Source organism: Mytilus californianus, unplaced genomic scaffold (assembly GCF_021869535.1).
Source record: "Mytilus californianus isolate M0D057914Y unplaced genomic scaffold, xbMytCali1.0.p SCAF_7, whole genome shotgun sequence".
Classification (NCBI taxonomy): Eukaryota; Metazoa; Mollusca; class Bivalvia; order Mytilida; family Mytilidae; genus Mytilus; species Mytilus californianus.
Window position 1 is genome coordinate 62,522,218 of NW_026262723.1, and position 21,123 is coordinate 62,543,340.

A 21,123-nucleotide genomic window follows, 5' to 3' on the forward strand; every position below is an offset into this window, starting at 1 on the left:
TTTTAAGGTTTTGTTGCAGAAAGTTATAACAGATAGAGAGAAAATATAACGAGCAAAAGTGTTCAGCAAAATAAGATCTATGAATGGCTAAAATTGTCAATAAACAGCTATATAGGAGTCATTGCCATTGAAAGATGTGTTTATTCATTTTGCAATATTTTGCAGAAACAATTATAGAGAGGAATTGTAAGAAGCAAAGATGTTAAGCACAATAAGATCTACAAAAAAATCAACATAGCCAAAATTGTCAACTGACCACTTTTAGAAGATATTGCTCCTGAATGACCATTTTTACCCATTTTACCAATTTTATGAATTTTTTGCAGAAACAGATAAAAAGAGAGCAACAATATATAGCAAAAATGTTTAGCAGAATAAGACCTACAAATAAGCTAACATGGTTGAAATTTTCAACTGACCCATAAAAATTTGTACTGTCAACAGACTACTTAAAGAAGTTATTTCCCCTTAGCATAAAATCTACAAGTAGGTCAACATGGCCAAATTGTCAAGCTAGTTAATTGTTTTATTGCCATTTAATGACGTTTTTATCTCATAAATTTTGATAGATTGGTATCATAAACTGTGAACAATCAAAAAAATATCATCAATACTAAACATGCAACAATGCCACTTTAATTAGATCTACAAATAAGCAAACATAACTGATTGCAATAAAGGAAAAACATCGGTATCAAAATGGCATCATAGTTTTTTTTAACAAGTGAGCTATTCAGGCACTTGCGAGCCTCTTGTTCAATGTACAGTAGATTATAGAAGAATTTTTGGATTTTAGTGGCATTTAATTACATAAAAAGACATTTTTAAAACGCAAAGAAAAAAACATAAAAACTGATCTTTAATCAACAAACAAAAAGTCCACAAAAAAGGGTTAATGTTATGTTCTATCTATGAAAGAGTAGCTATCCATGAAAGAAATTTTAATTTGCTTTAGTCTAGAATTTTAGTTTATTGAAAGACCTTTTGTCTAATTTTAAAAATATACCTTAAATTGTTATAATATTCGAATTAGCTCTCGCCGCGATATATCCTTTCTGTGCTAATGCGGCGTAAAGCAAACAATAATCAATCAATCAATGAAAGAAATTTTATGATGAAAAGCTAGAGTTATCTGCCTTATAATAAAAAAATAATGAGATGTGGTATGATTTTAAAAAATACCGACCGTTTCAGACCCTCATGGGTAGTCAAGGTCGTTAAACACCCTACCCTGTTAGTAGTAGTGCTTGTATATGAGACAGCTATCCACCAGTTACCAAAGGTCATACATGTGAACATTTCCTTCAAGCCTTTTTGTTGCTGTCGAATTGTATATTCGTAAATAAGGAAGTAGAAAAAATAAGTTTATAAGATTTAATATTGCAGTAAAATTGTAAGGTTTTATCGGGTATTGAAAACAAATGTTTGATTTCAGTTTAAAATAAAATTACCAGGTTAGCCATGATGTTCACTTTACTATGAAAACCATATATTAGACATTCATTTTCATCATCATAGTTTGCTGATTGAAATTCTTTTAATTATGCCCTCCAGTGGCATAGCGTGACTAGGGTGCATTATTTCTAACATATTGGGACTTAAGATGATTGCAAATTACTTTATAAAAACTATAAGCATGCACTTATGCAGTTTAACCGAAATCATTCCGAGGAAAATAGACTAAAACTGAACTTAGATAAACAAAAAATACAAAGTTATGGAAAATAAACTGAAACGAAATTATAAAAACAAACAAGGAAACATGTTTAACGCAATGAGAAAATCGAATCCGAAACGTTTTTACCGAAAATTTAAAAACAGCAAAAAAACTTTCTCAAGTAACATTTCAATAGAACAGTTTTTTGATCACTTTAAAAATCTGATGTCTAAAGATGACAATGATACCAGTACTGAGGATCAGATAGAAGGAGATAACTCATGCATTTTCGAAGAATTAGACAGACCTTTCACCGAAAAGGAACTTGAAGACAATGTAAGAAAATTAAACAAGAATAAATCTCCAGGAGTGGACAATATTGTGAACGAATATATAATTGAAAGCAAGCCAGTTGTATTACCTTTATTGTGTAAACTTTTTAATGTAATTTTATGTACTGGATTCTTCCCAGAACTTTGGGTGAAAAGTATAATAGTGCCGTTATTTAAAAAAGGTCCGGTTAATGACCCTGGAAATTACCGAGGTATATCATTAGTGTCTCATATAGGAAAACTTTTTACAGCCACTATCAATACGAGACTGTTGAAATGGAGCGAGGAACACAGTATCATCACAGACGCGCAGTTCGGATTCAGACCTGGCCACGGAACTCATGATGCAATATTTGCTCTTCATTCCATCATATCAAAATCTTTGAGAAACGGAAAAAGGTTATATTGTTGTTTTATTGATTATAAAAAAGCTTTTGACAGTGTTGAGCATTTTAAATTATGGATGAAATTAGCTAAATGTGGTATAACCGGAAAATTATTACATTTAATAAAATCAATGTATTCTAACTTGAAATCATGTGTTAAACATGAGGGAAATTTTTCTGAGTTCTTTAACTGTGACATTGGTCTAATGCAAGGGGAATCCTTATCACCTTTTTTATATGCTATGTATGTCAATGATATTGAAATAGAATTAATAAAACAGGGTTGTCATTCATATGACATAAAAATGCTCAATCTTTACTTATTGATGTATGCTGACGATACTGTTATTTTCAGCGAAAATATAAACGATCTTCAAAAAATGATAGATGTTGTACAAATATGTTCTGAAGGGTATAATTTGCATATAAATATGTTAAAAACTAAGATTGTTGTATTTAGAAACAGAGGTGTTATCAAACCAGAAGAAAAATGGTTCATTAATGGAGAGAATATTGAGTTATGTGATGAATTTATATATCTGGGTATACTGTTAAATTATAATGGTATTTTTACGAATACTCAGAAAATGTTGTCAAATCAAGGTAAAAAAGCTGTTTTTAGTTTATTCAGTAAAATTAAAGAAGACTTTTTCAATACAGAAACACTACTGTCTTTATTTGATACATATGTTTCAAGCATAGTGAATTATGGTAGCGAAGTTTGGGGATACCATAAAGCAATTGACATTGAAACTCTTCACTTATATTTTTTAAAGAGGATTTTGAAAGTAAAAAAGAGTACTACAAATTACATGGTGTATTTTGAACTAGGTAGAGTCCCATTGTATGTACATAGATACTGTAAAATGATGAAATATTGGTGTAAATTGTTAAAAACTGACAATTGTATTCTGAAAAATTGTTATGCAGAAATGCTGGAGGCTAGCAATGTAAAAAGTAAAAATAAATTGAATTGGTCATGTAAAATAAGAGATTTATTATGTAATTTTGGCTTAAGTCATGTCTGGTTGACACAAAATGTTTTAAATGTAGATATTTTTATAGCTGATTTCAAACAGCGTGTTACTGATAGGTTTATATCTGAAGCAATGTCATTTTTTGAGGAGTCTTCTAAATGTCAGTTTTACAAATACATATATGACAGTCATGGTTTGCAGTTTTATCTCAGTAGACCTGTTAATTTTAGATATAAACCATTAATAAGCAAGTACCGTATACATGCACATAACTTAAACATTGAAACTGGAAGGTTTTTAAATATAAACAGAAACGAAAGAATATGTAATGTGTGCAACTGTAATTCTGTTGAAGATGAATATCATTTTATTTTGGAATGTATTGGATACAAAGATATTCGTATGAAGTATATTAAACTTTATTATTGGAGAAATCCATCAGTATTTAAACTTATACAATTGTTATCTGTTCGTAATATAAAAGAACTTAATAATTTTGGGAAGTATTTATGTATTGCCGAAAAAATTCGTAATCGTTGAATGTGTATATCATACTTTAATTAAGATTGTTAAATTGTGCTAATTAATGTCATGCTCCTACATTTGTTTTTAATTGTATGAATTGTATATTAATGAATTACCTTATTGTAATATTTGTTGCTTACTATATTTAATGTAATATTTATTGCACTTGATACCTATAAGCTGTTTTGCTTTTGGAATAAAGAATATATATTTAAGAGTCAAGATCTAAGCCTTTTTCAAAGACCGCAATGCATCGCTCGGGAGTGGCTGGTTCAAGTGCGAAACTAGCGTCGCAAATGTGTTTTCATCATTTTATTTTACAGATGCAAAATCTCGTAACTTGTAAACAGGTTGTTGTTTGCTTAACGTTCAGTGACAAAATATTTTATACAACTCGGGACGAAAACAATTAACAATAATCCAATAGATCTATATAGGTTTTGCAGAATGAGTCGACTAGGATGAAGAGCACAATTTTCGACTGCAACGGTAAAAAGAGGGGCTATATTAGACCTAGACAGAAATTTTGTCGTGCAATCGGGCCTCCTACGGACCCCTGAAAGAGTTGTTCTAAGGTTCTTTATCGTTCCGAGTGTTAAGCACTTTTGCTACTCGAGGCATTGAAAGTACTTAATTGACCGGACAAGGCTGCGTATTTATACCGCACATACAGCCAAGCAGACGCCCTTATTAAGCATGGATTCTACTGTCGGATTAGAGAAGCCCAGGTATGACCATATTTTATACCCTAGCCAACACTTGGGAGGTTTATATTCAGAACGAGAACAAATCAATAAATTTAGTATTAAAGTAGGTTCTGCAAAATTGATTGATACGAATGAAGGGTGGAAGATTTGGACCCACTGGGAAAAGGGGGTATGTTAAGATAAGGTCTAGATATCGAATACGTACACTTCAAATAGCCCATGTACTCTGTACTTCTTGACGAGAGAGCTCTAGGTGACCATATATCTATACCCCAGTCCATCTTTTCATTTTTATGTAGCATAGAAATAAATTAACCGGATAAATTTGGATATTCATAATCGTGAAAGATTACGTGTTTGCAGTCGTATAAAATCATTAATTGACATATAGGTTTCAACTTTGTATAGTCTGAATAATGGTTTTCATCTTCAAATTTTAAATGATGGTTGTTTTTTTCTTTTTTTCCTTTTGGAAGGAGAAAAAAAAGGATGGGTTGATTGGCTACACAGTGGCCCAACGTTCTGTTCTATGAAAAATCCAGATTTGTGGAGTTTTTGTCACGAAATAATGTTATTTTCCAATGTGCATTAAATGTTACTATGCTGGTGAAAATTTTAATTATCTGTATTTAAATTAAGACAGGAATTGATGAAAAAAAATAGCTGACAATATCATGAACACCTCTAAAAATGATTTTGTAGAGTTTAAGATCAACTATGTCTTTAAACCTTATACATTTAGACGTTTGAACAAGATGCATGGATATGTAATTGGATGAACTATGAAGTCTGCCTCATTGCCAGTTTTCTGTTGAAAAACACGTTCACATAATTTAACAAATATGTTATCAATAAAAAAAAAAACATCAAGCATCATGCAGTTTTATAGTTGTAACCTCTTGTTTGAAGAATGATTTATCCGTTCCTTAAACAGGACATTTGTATCTACTTTGGTCGTTTTTATTAAATAAGTTTGACTATTTTACGAGTCAATACGTCTGTAAAGGTAAAAAAGTCAAATGTTTGGAATAATCCCCACTCTATACTATGGAATACATTTGATTAATCTTTATCCTTCTATAATTTTTCCATACATGTCCAAGACTAATCCAGATATCGATATCAACAATGACTAAGTATGTAAAATTTAAATCCATGGGATGAGAACTTATTCATATTTCAATAGGGAACATGGTTTATGTTTTGGTTGAAATTAGATTTTAACTTAATTTGAATAATTATACGAGTACTCTTATATCTGTACTTTGTGATGTTGTCTACTAGTATTTGTTATTGTTCTTTGGGCCGATCTGATATGCTAAGCCCTTTCAAACTGATTTTTACATTTTGTAATTATGTATTGATGCTACACTACCGTCTTAAGTTTAAGGAAAGTGGTAAGTGTTCATAAACATGTGAAACATCGCCAAATACTCAATGTGACTGACCCAACTCTGTAGCTTTTTGATACAATGATTGTCGTCGGTTGCTGTCTGCCATATTAGATTTTCGTTTATCATTTATACATAAATCAGAATGTTTGTTTTCCCATTTGAAATATTTGACATTTTCTCATGCCGGTATTATTGTTTCTTTTTATGAAGACTCTACCGGAATCTGTACATCCTAGTCCTTTTTGTCCCCCGCGAAACGCGTTGTGGCTGATATAGAAATACCGGGCCTCCGTCCGTCCGTCCGTCTGTGCAACCGTCCGTCCGGTCTTGTTAGCGCTCTCATGTGTACAGTTCTTGCAAGATTTTTATCAAACTTATACCATAGGTTTATATCAGCAATGTGTTGGACGTGATCGAAAATCAGTGCCGATCAATTATCTTTAAAAGAGTTATGCCCTTTTAGAAACATTAATTATATATTGCATCGTTAGCGCTCTCATGTGTACAATTCTTGCAAGATTTTTATGAAACTTATATCATAGGTTAATATCAGCAATGTCTTTGACGAGTTTGAAAATTAGTGCCGATCAATTATTTTTAAAAGAGTTATACCCCTTAGAAACATTAAATACACATATGGAAAATTGCATCGTTAGCGCTCTCATGTGTACAATTCTTGCCAGATTTTTATGAAACTTATATCATAGGTTTATATTAGCAATGTCTTGGACGAGTTGGAAAATCAGTGCCGATCAATTATTTTTAAAAGATTATGCCCCTTAGAAATATTAATTATATGGAAAATTGTATCGTTAGCGCTCTCATGTGTACAATGTCTTTGAGTTCGAAAATCAGTGCCGGTCAATTATTTTTAAAAGAGTTATGTTCCTTGGAAATATTAATTATATGAAAAATTGCCTCATGAGCGCCCTAATGTGTACAATTCTTGTCAGATTTTTATGAAATTTATATTATAGGTTTATATCATCAATGTTTTTGACGAGTTCAAAAATCAGTGCCAATCAATTATTTTTAAAAGAGTCATGCCCCTTGGAAATATTGATTATATGGAAAAATGCATTGTTACCACTCTCATGTGTACAATTCTTGCCAGATTTTTATGAAATTTATATTATAGGTTTATATAATCAATGTCTCAGGCAAATTTGAAAATCAGTGCCGATCAATTATTTTTAAAAGAGTTATTTCCCGTGGAACTTGAATATTGATTATATGGAAAATTGCATTGTTAGCGCTCTCATGTGTACAATTCTTGCCAGAATTTTATGAAAATTATATCATAGGTTTACATCAGTTTTGACACTTTCGAAAATAAGTGCTGATCAAATATTTTTAACGAGTTATGCCCCTTGGAAAAAATAATTATAACGGAAGTCGCATGGCATTTGCTCAGAAGCCTTCATTTCTTTAAGATATTTATAAATTGTTTTAAAGAAAAAAAACAAGTGTTTTTTTAGTTATTTCCCTTTTACCTTGGATAGATAAAATATGTGCAACGAGGGGGACATTGGAACTTTTATTGTGTCTGGTGGTTTGTTGTCTCATTTGTTGTCGAGATATGGAATTGATATAGTTTGATAGACATTTAGAATATAATTTGTCGATATAGACAACTATATCTGATGAATATAGTGTAAACTCATTGAAAGAAAAAAATAGTTGAGGATACGTTTGAAGTCTCAATGTAAATCGTACAACATATCTTTAGCTAAATTGCCAAATTTAATGAAGAAATGTTTTAAATGTCGATATGAAATCGATTTCGTCGAATCGACAGCTAAAACAGAAAAACGAGGACCTACTAAACTGTCTTTAAGGAAAAATGTATCAGATTAACATTTGGACCATAAATTGTCGAACCGATATCGGCGATATCGTCAACTTAAACAGTTTAATCAGAAGAAACGTGCCAGGTATAAAATTTGGCTGACAACAACCGAATCGATAATGACGGCTGATGTTGTGTTTGCTGCGACACATATAGTTAAAACTTTATATTGATATCGATACGATATCGTCGATATCGAAACTATATAGTTTTTAAACTAACATTTCAATGTACAAACTGATTTCACAATGACATAATTAGAATAATTTACTGTTATTTTAATCACCACAAATGCACAAAGATCAAGCGGCCTATGTGGATCTTGAATGACCCCGGTAGTAGTTCTATGCTGTACTGTTACTTCAGCTGTAACATGTTATAAATGTGGGGGAGCAGTCGAAGGATGTTTAACCCCGCAAATTTCTTTGTGTCTGTCCCACGCCAGGTGTCGGTTGTCCAGTTGCTGTAGTCTGTTGCTATAGATTATAATTGTTTGTGTAATGCTATTAGCTGTAATCATTTTTGCAAAGTTTGTCTATAGTTGAAGGCCGTATATGGTGACATGTAGTTGTTTATAGACTTGTACTATGGTTTGATGGAAAGGGTAGAGCAAAGCTTTTAACCGAAAATGGTCCCGAGAACATTCGTTAATTCCCAAAGTACTGACAGAGTACTAGTATCAATGAGACGGCGGCAACCGAGCGACAGAAAAGGACAAATATCTATAAGAGAAGGCAAACTCATTGTTCCTCCACTCTTCAACGTTCAATGAGATGTGATTTAATATAATAAAAGACATTCAAAGAATTGACATAACTAAAAAAAAGTAGGACCCTCCATGGCATTTGTGTACTCTGGGGTTCTAATAGTATAAAGGTTTATTTAAACACATGTGATAACTTAAAATTATAAACGCCTGACCATAGCTCTTCCTGCAATTTTGACAGATTTTGGCCAAATTTGTGTATTTATCCCAAAAAATATTGAAGAAGGACAGCTAGTTTTAATCAAAACCAAAATTATGTTAGACTGTCTTTTGGATACAAATTAATTTTTGGATCGAGACGTCCTTTGATTTCAAAATTAGTAAAAAATACAAAATTTGTAATTGTTTATGTGAAAATTTAAGATTTAACTAAAGACAATCTCTGGCTGTGTATATATGAAATTCAGTGGAAAGGCATATGAACATTTTGAAGGGTTTAAATTGTCTTTTTTATTGTAAAGATCTTACACCTTAGGGAACAACCATATAACTCTGAGGGTGGGCCTTATGGTATAAAAATATATTCTGATTCCCTACATTGAAGAAAAAAAATTTTATCCTGGAGAAGGAAAACAAATCTGATTGAGAGTTTTTGCGATTATATATCATGTTACTGGTAAAAAAAATCGCGTTTAACGTAAAAAAATAAATAAACAGATGCTTGCGTGGTACGAAAATTGTTTTAAGAAAGATAAAAAAAAAAAAACCATTAAAAGTTAAATGATCGTTCTCATATACTGTGTCTGTTTCGATTGCGATTACCTTGTTTGTTATTTACACAAATGAAATAAAATGCAGGTATAATTCAGAAATAACATTTCGGAATGTACCAAAGTACATGGAAGTTTAACATTCGTAGATTATATATGTAAATAGATCGATGTTTTGGGAAAACTTGAATTTCTAATCAATTTTTACCTGGACTTAATTTACTAAATACACCTGACCAAAATGTGTCATAGTGTTTGATAAAGTTACTCTTATCGATAAAATGTTACTTTATTGAACAACATGAATATTCATAACTGAAGACCCAATCTCATATCAAAGTTCGCTCTTGGCTCGAATCTTTCTCAGGTGACTAATTTCTCGAAATCGAATCGTTTAGTTAGTTTATCTTCCCGATCAACGAGTTAGCCGCATATGGTACTGTACACAATGTTTTAGAAAAAAAACAACCAGTTTATGTGACAAAACTCACGTATTAAATTATGGGGGACGAGAAATTCCACCAAGCTGCTAGAGATGGTTATTTGGACTTACTTCGTAGTGCCACAAAAAGGGAATTAAATAGCACAGACGAAGATGGAATGACTGCCACATTGTGGGCTGCATATTCTGGGAACTTGGACGCACTAAGACAAATTATTGGTAGAGGGTATGTATTAGATATAGATAAATATATACTTTTTTTCTCATTTAACTGCACTTTAATTCCTTCTACTGGTGTACTTCTCATTCTTTGCATGTTTACTATTTCCTGTATGTGGACAAATTTGTAAAATTGTTATTTTCCTTATTGTAAAAAAATCCAACATGATAATAGGTATAATAATAAGGTTATAAAAATAAACCACAATAAAAATATATTTCAGATGATTTATACCTCTTCTCTGAGGGGCATTGGTTATGCTTTTAAGCCGATAAAACGTTGATGATTATTGCTACAGTGAACATTTTTCTTCCTTCTACCAATTTGAACGAAAAAAATCAAAACAAATGTCCTCATAATTTACATATTACATGTATGTGCATAATAATCCTTGCATGTAGATTAGGTTAAGCTGTACTTCGTGAACATAAATTATCATAATTACATGTATGTACCAAACATTTTGGCTGCTTAAACATTCTAAATAAATTTCTCAAATTGTTAAAACGGAAATTTAAAGATTGTGTTTTCTTTTAGAAGATACTAAATGGTAAATACAAGCGTAGAAGAAACTTTGCATTGTGTAGTTGTTGTCGGAGATTGTGTTATAACATACATAACCTGAAAGATATTATCTAAATACGGTTGAAATAATGATAATTTTGACATATAACACTCGTTGCTGGAGGCTTAAATGAGGGTGTGGAGGGAGGATTACAGAATAGAGAATAACGGGCAAAAATATATAAAGAATAGAGAAAAATAGACCAAAAAAATAAAGAATAGAGAATAATGGACAAAAAAGTATAAAGAAATGAGAAAAATGGCTTAAAAAATAAAGCATATACAGATACGAAGGACCCACATCCAGACCCTCTTATATTTGATTTATGCCATTGTTTAAAGCTTTATATAGAAATAAGAAGATGTGGTATGAGTGCCAACAAGACAACACTCCATCCAAGTCACAATGTGTAAAAAGTTAACAATGATAGGTCAAAGTACGGCCTTCAACACGGAGCCTTGGCTCACACCGAACAGCAAGCTATAAAGGGCCCCAAAATGACTAGTGTAAAACAATTCAAACAGGAAAACCAACGGTATAATCTATATAAAAAAATTAGAAACACTTATGAACCACATTAACAAACGACAACCACTGAACAACAGGTTCCTGACTTAGGACAGGTGCAAACAAATGCAACGGGTTTAAACGTTTTAACAAGCGCTAACCTTCACCCTAACCTGAAATAGTAGTGTATTTACAAATTACAGAAAAATGGAGGTTTTGCATATTTGGTTCCACATGTTTCAATCACGATATTTACATGTTTTATTATACATTAGAAATATGATGGTTTGATTAGAAAAATAATAGATTTTGTTATCTTGCAATAAATTTCAAGCCCAAGGCTTATGAAATCATTGTATTTGTCCTTTTGACATATGGCTGAACACTTCTTGTCAATTGATCCTCTTTGTATGTACTATATATTTGATGTAAATTATGACCAGATGGCGATATAGAACAGACTTGACTATGGAATCTAGCTAGAAAGTATTTTTTTCATGTCATTTATAAGTCTATGCATATCAAGTTTTTTCCCTTTTTTTTCTTTCTCATGCCTGCTGTTTTATCTGTTGTTCCATGTTAAATTAAAGGTTTGTGTGGAATTGAAATTGAAGTGAAGACTACTTCAAGATAAAGCACTTAATTTTACACATATCCAATGACAAAAAGAAAAGAAATGACAATGGATAAGACACAAGTTTTTGACGAGGTCTTCTCCAATACAAAATAGTAATTACATTAAACAAGATATGACATAGTACACTGGACACTAAAGTATGTAATTAAAAAAAAACACAACGTAGTATGCATACCACGCATGTGGCGTAACGGGGGGTTTGCTGTCATGGGAGGAAACGTCTTAAATTATCCCTCCGTAAATTTTACGGACGCCATCACGATTTAGTTGACCGTTATTGAATATCTGTTTCACAGATAACGACGGATATGTTCCAATTGTCGTAACTACAAACCAGTCCCCTTTTCCCCGAAAGTGACCTACCAAATTAGACTTATCACCGTCTTTGTACTTACACGAGCAACACGACGGATGCCACATGTGGAGCAGGACCAGCTAACCCACCTGAGATCACCCCCAGTTTTTGTTGGGGTTCGAGTTGCTTAGTCTTTAGTTTTCTATGTTGTGTTTTGTGTACTATTGTTTGTCTTTTTCTTTTCAGCCATAACGTTGTCAGTTTATTTTCGACTTATGAGTTTGAATGTCCCTTTGGTATCTTTCGCCTCTCTATTAAAAGAGTAGATCAAGACAAAATGCTTCAAAGAGCTTATATATATTGTGTATTGCTCTAAATAGCATACAGCTGATATCAAAGTCCCTAACAGAACATTCAAAAAGAATATTGTTAATGTTAAATTCGACACACAGATTTTTTGAATGTTAAATTCTTAAATGTGTAAAAAAGCGACAACTTAAGAAAAAGTTATCATCGTTTTCAACATATCTTCCACATTCACAATAAAACAGAAGTTTGTAAGATTGCCTCTAACAAGATCGTCTTTCTGGAACTTCATGTACTGCATTTTTTGTCTTAAGCATGAATGAAAAATATTAGATTTGTGTTCCATTAAATATAAAAATGTGCTTTCGATTCTTTTTCTAAATTGGTGGATAAAGCACTGCAAGTATATTTTTTTTATTTATATGGATATAGATCTCAATAGTTTTCGGAGGATCAGAAAATCTTGTGTCATATCTAAATATGTTCTTTTTTTTATTTTGGAAATTTGTTGTTGATGGCGAATATTTTATAAACTCTGTTTTAGTCACGACTATATAAGACTCGAGACGATTTGCAGTATGACGTATATTGAATAGACACCTATCTTTTCTGGAAGGTCGCATGTTGCCTCTAACTTTGTCTTTTGGTTATTTGTGTCGTTCGATTGCTGTCGTATTGATTTTTCTCCTCGTCTCTTTTTAATGATAATATAAATGCATACATGTGTATTTCCTAAATGATACATGTAGGTATTTGGTTTTTCATAAATCTCAGCCATTTCTTACAAAATATTTCTGTTGGCTAGAATAGGTACATTTTATGTGCAACTATTATTTACACATCAAACCTATAATATTATAATAAATATTTTATGTTAAAGGGTTGGATTATATTGTTGTCCTACAATAGAAGTTGTCAGTTTTGAAGGGTTTTTGTTTCGTGATTGTAAATGTTTGCATTAGATAAGGAAATGAGTTATTGAGGACAAATCTCCATAGTTTATAATCGATTGACAAGGTTTTAAAATGTGCACAGCATATGGCATAATGTCTTTAGATAAAACTTGCATATACGTATCTTGATATATTCAGACATGAAGATTTCGTGTTGTCTGGTATCGGTGAAATTCAAGTTTATTGTCTAACTTAGGCATGTGCTGCTTACAAATTTTCAAAAATACTTTAAATCCCCTATAGAATTAAAGTTAAGTGAAAGTTTTAGATAATTCCATTCTCCAATTTGTTGTGGTGTGGGTTATTGTATATTCTACAAGTAGACTGAAACTTTAGACTTTTAAAACAGTGTTACAACGTAAGAGGGTGGAAACACTTTTTAGAAATATAGTTTATGATCTTTTATGGTTACAACTTGATAAAAACAATTCAAGTTTGATAGTCGACAATTTTTTTAGATATTTGATGACAGCAAATAATGCTCTATTTACACGGTACTGTTTAAGGAAATCCAGAGTGGTTTGCACTGGGACCAACTCTTAAATGGAAACAGTTTCCGTTAGAAAGTACAGTTAAACACGTTTAAGTAGTGCCAGTTTCAGTTAACAACCCCTCCTTTACGCGACATTCTGTATGATAATTATCAGAATTGTTTTGTCACCAACGGAATACATGCAATGACGGTTGGTAAATATTGTCACGAAAGAATCCTGTTGTGACGTCTAAATGAACTGTAAAGAAAAAAATGTTTTTGTGGCATAGGATGTTGTTCTAGTAGATAACACTTACATTGGAATGTGGGAGGACAACAGAGAAAGGTTATTACTCAGGAAATTTCATATTTGAAAAGAATTCCATAAATTCGTCATAGATACAAGGATTAAAATTGTGTACGCCAGACGCGCGTTTCGCCGACAAAAGACTCACCAGCGATGCTCGAATCAAAAAAGTTAAAAGGCCAAATAAAGTGTGAAGTTGAAGAGCATTGAGGACCCAAAATTCCGAAAGGTTTTGCAGAATACATCTAAGATTATCTGTTCCTAGGGTAGAAAATCCTAAGTATTTCGAAAAATTCAAAGTTTTATAAACAGTTAATCTGAGTTTAATTATCTTGTTTCTACAGACATTTGTTCAGATTGTTCATGAGAAGTCAGAAAACTTGAAACTGTAGCGTTCAGATTCATATGATATGTTTACGGTCTTATTTTAAAGGAAGTGCAGCATTATTAATACACAAAGGGACATATAAAAAAAGAAATATAAGATTCGCACATTTTGATTTGAGTAACAAGTCTCGGTCTAAAACACAGATAGAGAATTCTTGTTCAGTTTTTCTTATTGATAGAATTTTGACCGTCTTCGCAATTTTTTTCTTATCCAGCAGATTATGTGTATTAAAGAATGAATTGATTGTTGTCCAAGTTGGCCGATTTCTTATCTCTAACTTTCCAATATTTATTTAAATCTCCCCTTGCATTACACAGAAGTAGATATACGTTAATATAAATTGCATATTTAGATTAAAGCACATAAATTGTTCAAAATAACTTGGTTACTAAAACTTCAAAGAATATCTGAATGTTGAACAAATATTTTGACACACCTATATAATGTACTGATATGTATAGTAGACGAGAACTTTGACACCTGGCAACACAAGGGTATAAGGGATTCCTAGTTAATAAAGAAAATTTATTGCCGTTGTCCAATATTTTAATACTAACAACAACAAAAACCAAAGAAGCAATTTTATTGAATTTGCTCCATTCTCGCAAGGAATTGTATAGTAAGAGTATGTCTTAATTACTATACAAATCCGGCTTGACGCCAAAACTCAAAAGAATTATGATTATTTTAGAAGCTGAACATTTATAGGTTGCACTTTGTAAATACACTGTTTCACAAGCCACGCCTCTTTTGGGGGAGATATATAATATTCATAGATATGTTAATTTGTTAACGTACTGGTTCCCAGATATGATCTCTGTGTTTCATCTCATAGAGACATAACTTGGGATTGTTACCAGTATAGAAAAACATGGTAGCGCCTATAATTTAATTCTTAGGAGGTCCAAAAGTGGAGGTAGGGGTGGTATAGAATTTAAGTATAAGTTTAAACTCTTAGAAGTTCAGGGCATATAAATGTTGAAAATATTTTGAACTTTGAATAAAATAGTAGTGCGTATCAACTTTCCGTTGCTGGGATATAATTTTTCACCAAACTTCATAGTAAAAGTGGCGAGTTCCTATGGAAATTGCATTGTCTATATTTACAGAATTGCAACCTATAGTGGCACTAACGAACTATACGGTATGGGTTTTTCTCATTGTTGAAGGCCGTACGGTTGCCTATAATTGCTAACATCCACTTTGGTGGATAGTTGTCTCATTGGCAATCATACCTCATCTTCTTATTTTTATATAAATCGATTTCACAACAATAATCTTTATCCATAATTAAAGCAAAATCTTATTCAGCGATATACATTGATGTAGTAGGCAATTTTGATAAAATATCGCCGTTTTTACATGTTTGAGTTTTTGTGAAATTTTGCATCCAACTAACTTATTTTTTATCTGAAATACAATACATAGAATTGATTTCTGATAGAGTTTTTTGTTTTGTTTTGATTAAGACTGTTTTCGTTCAAATTTGGCATACATACCCAACCAAAATATCTCAATATTTCAGTTTTGTGTCACCTTTAGGGATTTCTGATAAGGTTACATGTTACGAAAAATACGACAAATTGTAACTTAGATATCATTATTTGATTGTTAGTTTTTTAACAATCTTAACGTATTAAAAACGGTTCAAAGTTTTATATAGGATGGGAAGAATTCAAACACCCAGGAATGATAAAACATTAAGAGATATTAAACTAATCTATTCACAACCAAAAGAAAACGTTTTCTCCATATTTACCAATAATCACTGAAATGCAAGAAACCGATAATATTTATTGAGGATATTGTGAAATTCGTATACAAACTGCAATATTACCGACCTATATGCACAACGTTGTGTGTTTGTTATGTAAACACGTTTTAATCAAATTTCTTCAAACTCGATTAAGTTGTCATTATCTTCAATAATATGTCCATTCAAACTTAAGTGGAAATCCTTGTTTCTATAATTCGTAGAAAGGAAGTGCAACTATTAATTTAGCTGATTTTTATTAGAAATAATAACGTTAATCGATAGTTTTGTTCATGGTTGCATTTACAACAATTTTAAAGTAAAGTTAATAAAACTGTCTCATTTTAAATCTTTGATTGAATTGAGGATGTGGTTTATTATTTATTACTATTTCCATGCACGCTTTTATTCGTGTCTAAGTTCAGTTTTTATGAAATTTTCGCGTATATTTTAGTTGCTTTATGTTTAGATTCATTTTAATATGATCTGTATATATTTCATGCTGTTGCATTTCTTTGCATACTTGTTATATACTATCCGTGTGACTCGTTCTAACTAATTACTTGATTGTTTGCTGTCATTTTGTGTTGTATCAGCTCTTCAATTGTTGCTTACCTTTTATTGGTGAATCTTGAAGATTTTCATTCTGATTATATTTTAACGTATTATGTAATGGTCCTACATTATACTATGCAGTGAATGTCAACGGAGATCTTGAAAGTGCAATAGGTATATTATAATTTTTTTATTATAGATAAAGACATCGTAGTTTGTAACCGATATCTTGTCTAAATCTATGAAGTTGATCCTTGAACACCGATAATTTTTTCGTTCATGTGTGCAGTTTTAATCGACCCGAATTAATACCTGGCATTGAAACGACTCAAAACTAATATCCCAGTATATCTCACCAAAAACCAATAATTCAGAACCAAAATTTAAATCCGTTACAAATCAGATCCTTTATCAATAAGGGGGGGGGGTCATACTCATTTAAGATACACACGTAATCACAAAAAACCAACCAACCACTTAATAGTATATCCCTTAAATGCAGATGATGTCCCTATATCCTGGTAATAACGAAATCAATGTAGGAAGGACATGCCGTGGACTTGAACTAAAAGTTCACTTTTTCTATACTCTATACTTCATTACTTTATGGCTTAAATCTAGTATCGTCACACGATTAACATGATTATGAATGAAAGTTCTATTATTGTAAATTATTTATCCTTTTATCAGTTTAATTCAAAATAATTGAAATAGCTGTCCACGTTTGGTCATAGACCCACGTCAATAGATTAGATAGCTATCATCACAGTGTAAACTATCTCCGCCAGTTAAACAAACTTCAATAGATATCTTCCTGTTACGTGTGATAATATGTTTCAGCAATATTGTTAAGTTTAAATTCCTTTAATATGCATGATCGGCAAAAATACTATTTCACTTCATTTTCGAATTTGATTCTCATTGGTAGACTGGTTCACGGTTGGTCGGTATTATCATAAAAAACAAGAAAGATAATTCCGGTTAACTTTGATTAAATTGTGTTATTCAGAAAAAAAAAGATTTTTGAAAAGTTTATAGACGGACGGACAGACGCCCACTGATTGTAATGACGCACACTTCGTGATTCAAAACAGTAAAATATACTATCCATACAATTAATAGTACAAATTGTCCTATTTTATGAATAGAACATACAAAAAGAAGTATTTCATATTTGACATAAAACCTTAATAACTGCCAAAAGAAACGAGAGATACATGTACAGTAAACTAACTTGAGAGAAGACAATTTTATACATTTTTTAAGAATCAATGGGTTATTGACCAACATAAGGCCTAGTTATATTGAACTCTTGGCATGCCGAAGGAACTGTAAACTAAAAAAGAAAAGTCAGCATTAAATGAACTTATACCAATATGCATTATTTCCCCCATTTAATGGATAAACAGTACAATTTTATGGTAATTAAAGCTTATTGGTTTTTAGCAAGAATATAATTAAATATGACAATATAAGCAACAATGAGACATTGTACAGCATATACTGTGACAGATATTATAATAGACATGCATATGAAAATAGCATTAATAATAAAAATACATTATAAGTATCCTTGAGTATTTTCCTATTTTCTTATTTCTATGTCCAGCAGTGCACCTCGTGTTCACATCAGCACAATTAATTTAAGATTCATAAGGTTAAGATATATAGTTTGTTCATCTGCAGGAGACACGAAGGGACGATGTTTATGGATATACTGTTGTAATAGCTGCAACAGCAATCTTCCTCGTGTCAAAATCAAATGAACAAGTAAATCCTCTAACAAAATAAATTTTTGTTTGAACATACTTATAAATTATCATCTGTAAAGATTGATATTTGTTCATCTGCAGGCAGTAACAGCAATCCTCCCCGTGTCAGAAGCAGATGCACAAAATAAATAGGGAATTTGAATAAAGTACATTGTCGGTAATATCAAATGTATTGTACACGCTACGAAACAGGAGAAAAGCTCGGCGAGCCTCGCTTTTCGTCCTGTTTCTAACAAATAAAATTTATACTTTCCGACAATGTACATATATTGTATATATATATGTTCTTTTAAATCGTTTGTAATGCTGTATTTTCTTCTTTTTTTTCAGTGGTGACCATAACAAGGCTGACTTAACAGGATTTACTGCGCTACATCATGCTTGCAAAAATAATCATGAAAATATTGTTCATTACTTGGTAAATTTTGGATGTAATATTTGGGCTTTGGATAACGATTACCGCACAGCATTAGACATTGCAAATCTTTATGACAGACGTGATATTGCACAGTTTTTGGATAGTACACATTCAAAGCAGGAATCGAAAAATCCTAAAGTCGTTCAGGGCCTAAAGGAAAAGGCGACGCGCGATGCGGAACACAATGTGAAAAGGTACGAAAGATTGCAAAAAGAGGTAGACCGATATGTGCGAAAACAGGAAAAACATCGTGAGGAAAGGGAGAATGACTTCAAAGCTCCAACGAAAGGAAATATCTTTAAAACACTGACTCTAAAACTTAAAGGAAGTCAACGCATTGCCAATAATAAAAAGTTTCAACAACATTCATCATCTTCCAACTTCTCCGATTTGGCTATCGGGACGAGTAAACGGGGTGTTGCGAAAAAAATAGCGATGAAACAAATGAGTCAAGAAGGGAGCGGTTCTTATGATCCAAAAGAAGTAGGAACAAGCGGAAGGAGAACATTAAGATCATTGGCACCTGGGTCAATGTTAGTTCAAGCTGGATCAGCATCAGATGTTATGTATTTGACGAATCGGGAAGTTGAAACACAAGGGATAAGACCAGCTTTGAACAATGTTTTTACAGGAATGCCAAGTTCGAAGAGTAAATGGAAAAGTGATTCTGATTTACTTGACAGTGGAATTGATGATGTTGACGAGGAAGAAGAAAAGCCAGGCATATTCAATCGTCCAATGTTGGGAAAAATTTCATTTTTAAAAAGTCATACCGGAATGTCTGGAACATTTACAGGAATGACAAATGGTCATAGGTCTGCGTCTGCAGACGATCTTGATGGCGTTGAAACTGTAGTAAACGGCTACCAAAACGGCGATGACCAATCAAGCAGCGGAAGTGAAGACATGCAATTTGCATCACAAACACAAATGAAAGATGTTCCATGGGAAGCCGACGAAGTAATCGATGACGACGACGATGCTACACCGCTCGTCCGATTCCTCGAATCATGCGAATTAAGTGGCTATTTGCATTTGTTTACAAAAGAAGACATTGATTTGAGCAAACTGTCTCTACTTACAGACGGCGACCTTGTAGATTTAGGATTACCAATGGGTCCACGTCGCGGTATACAACATGCATTGAAGCAACGACAAAATGTTTTATCGCAACCTCGACCAATTGTTGACAGTTATTTGTAGACGGAATTAAAAGTTATTATTTCTTATCTTGCCAAAAACTGAAAAAATAAAAATAGACTTTAACCAGCATTTTCATGAACTTTGCTAATTGATTCGGACATGTATGCTTGGTTGTTGGCAAATGTGTGCTTAATGGTGGTTAGCTATTGAGAAAATTATAACTTTAAACAATGCACAACGTATTTTTGAAATAATTGATCTAATTCTTAAAAGATAGTAAATCAGAAACAATGAATTGTATTGTCTGAAAACTGTATACATTGTATTCAGAAGTGAACTTCTTCAACATGATGTCCTGTGCTAGCCTGACAGTAGACCAGCCTGGTCTGTATAGTTACCCATGAATAAGATGCTCATTATTGTTAATAAATTCAGTTTTCATAAATAAAGACGTTTTAAAATCCCGGTGATCCGGTGTCAGACTTTACGTTCGACCAAAAGAGAATGCAGATAAATAAATATTGGTCCCGTGAATTCGAAAAAAACATAGTATTAAAAATTTGTAAAATAACCTTTTTCACATGTTCACAAGACTCAAGTATATAACCAGTAACAATATATACATATTAGTGATGATATTACATATTAGCTTTTGGAAGCAATCTTCGTACATTTTAAAAGAAAAACAAGAAAAAAATTTGTCAATATTAATATATAAGCAATAATCTTACTCTATATTTTGCCGCAAGACGTACTGGGATAAAATGTACTTATTGAAGTCAAATGGCACTTAATTTTACAAAAATGATAAATCTATATATAAAATGACCATTTTGGGTCCAATCTATCAATTATGACATTTCTATATACTAAGCGGAATTAACTTAATTTTGAAAAAATCGTGGAATTTTAATATTTATGCAATTTCACAGTGGCCAGATAATGCTGTTATCATGCCTGTTCACTTCCTGGTTCAAATACTATTTCACAGGGATGTTACTGATGACTGTGTTTCGAGGGAATATTAGATATTTCATAAAAATCTTCCACTAGAAAATTTTGTCATATATGTTAACCAGTTAGAATT

General features: G+C 32.0%; 1 protein-coding gene across 1 annotated transcript; it reads left to right on the forward strand.

Moving 5' to 3' along the window:
* The first annotated feature begins 9,548 nt into the window (after positions 1-9,548).
* LOC127707876 (pre-mRNA splicing regulator USH1G-like) lies at positions 9,549-20,506 on the forward strand. Its single transcript, XM_052212624.1, has 2 exons — positions 9,549-9,971; positions 18,806-20,506. Exons 1-2 carry the CDS (start codon positions 9,805-9,807, stop codon positions 20,094-20,096), a joined length of 1,458 nt encoding a protein of 485 aa, XP_052068584.1. The 5' UTR covers positions 9,549-9,804; the 3' UTR covers positions 20,097-20,506.
* The last annotated feature ends 617 nt before the right edge of the window (positions 20,507-21,123 follow it).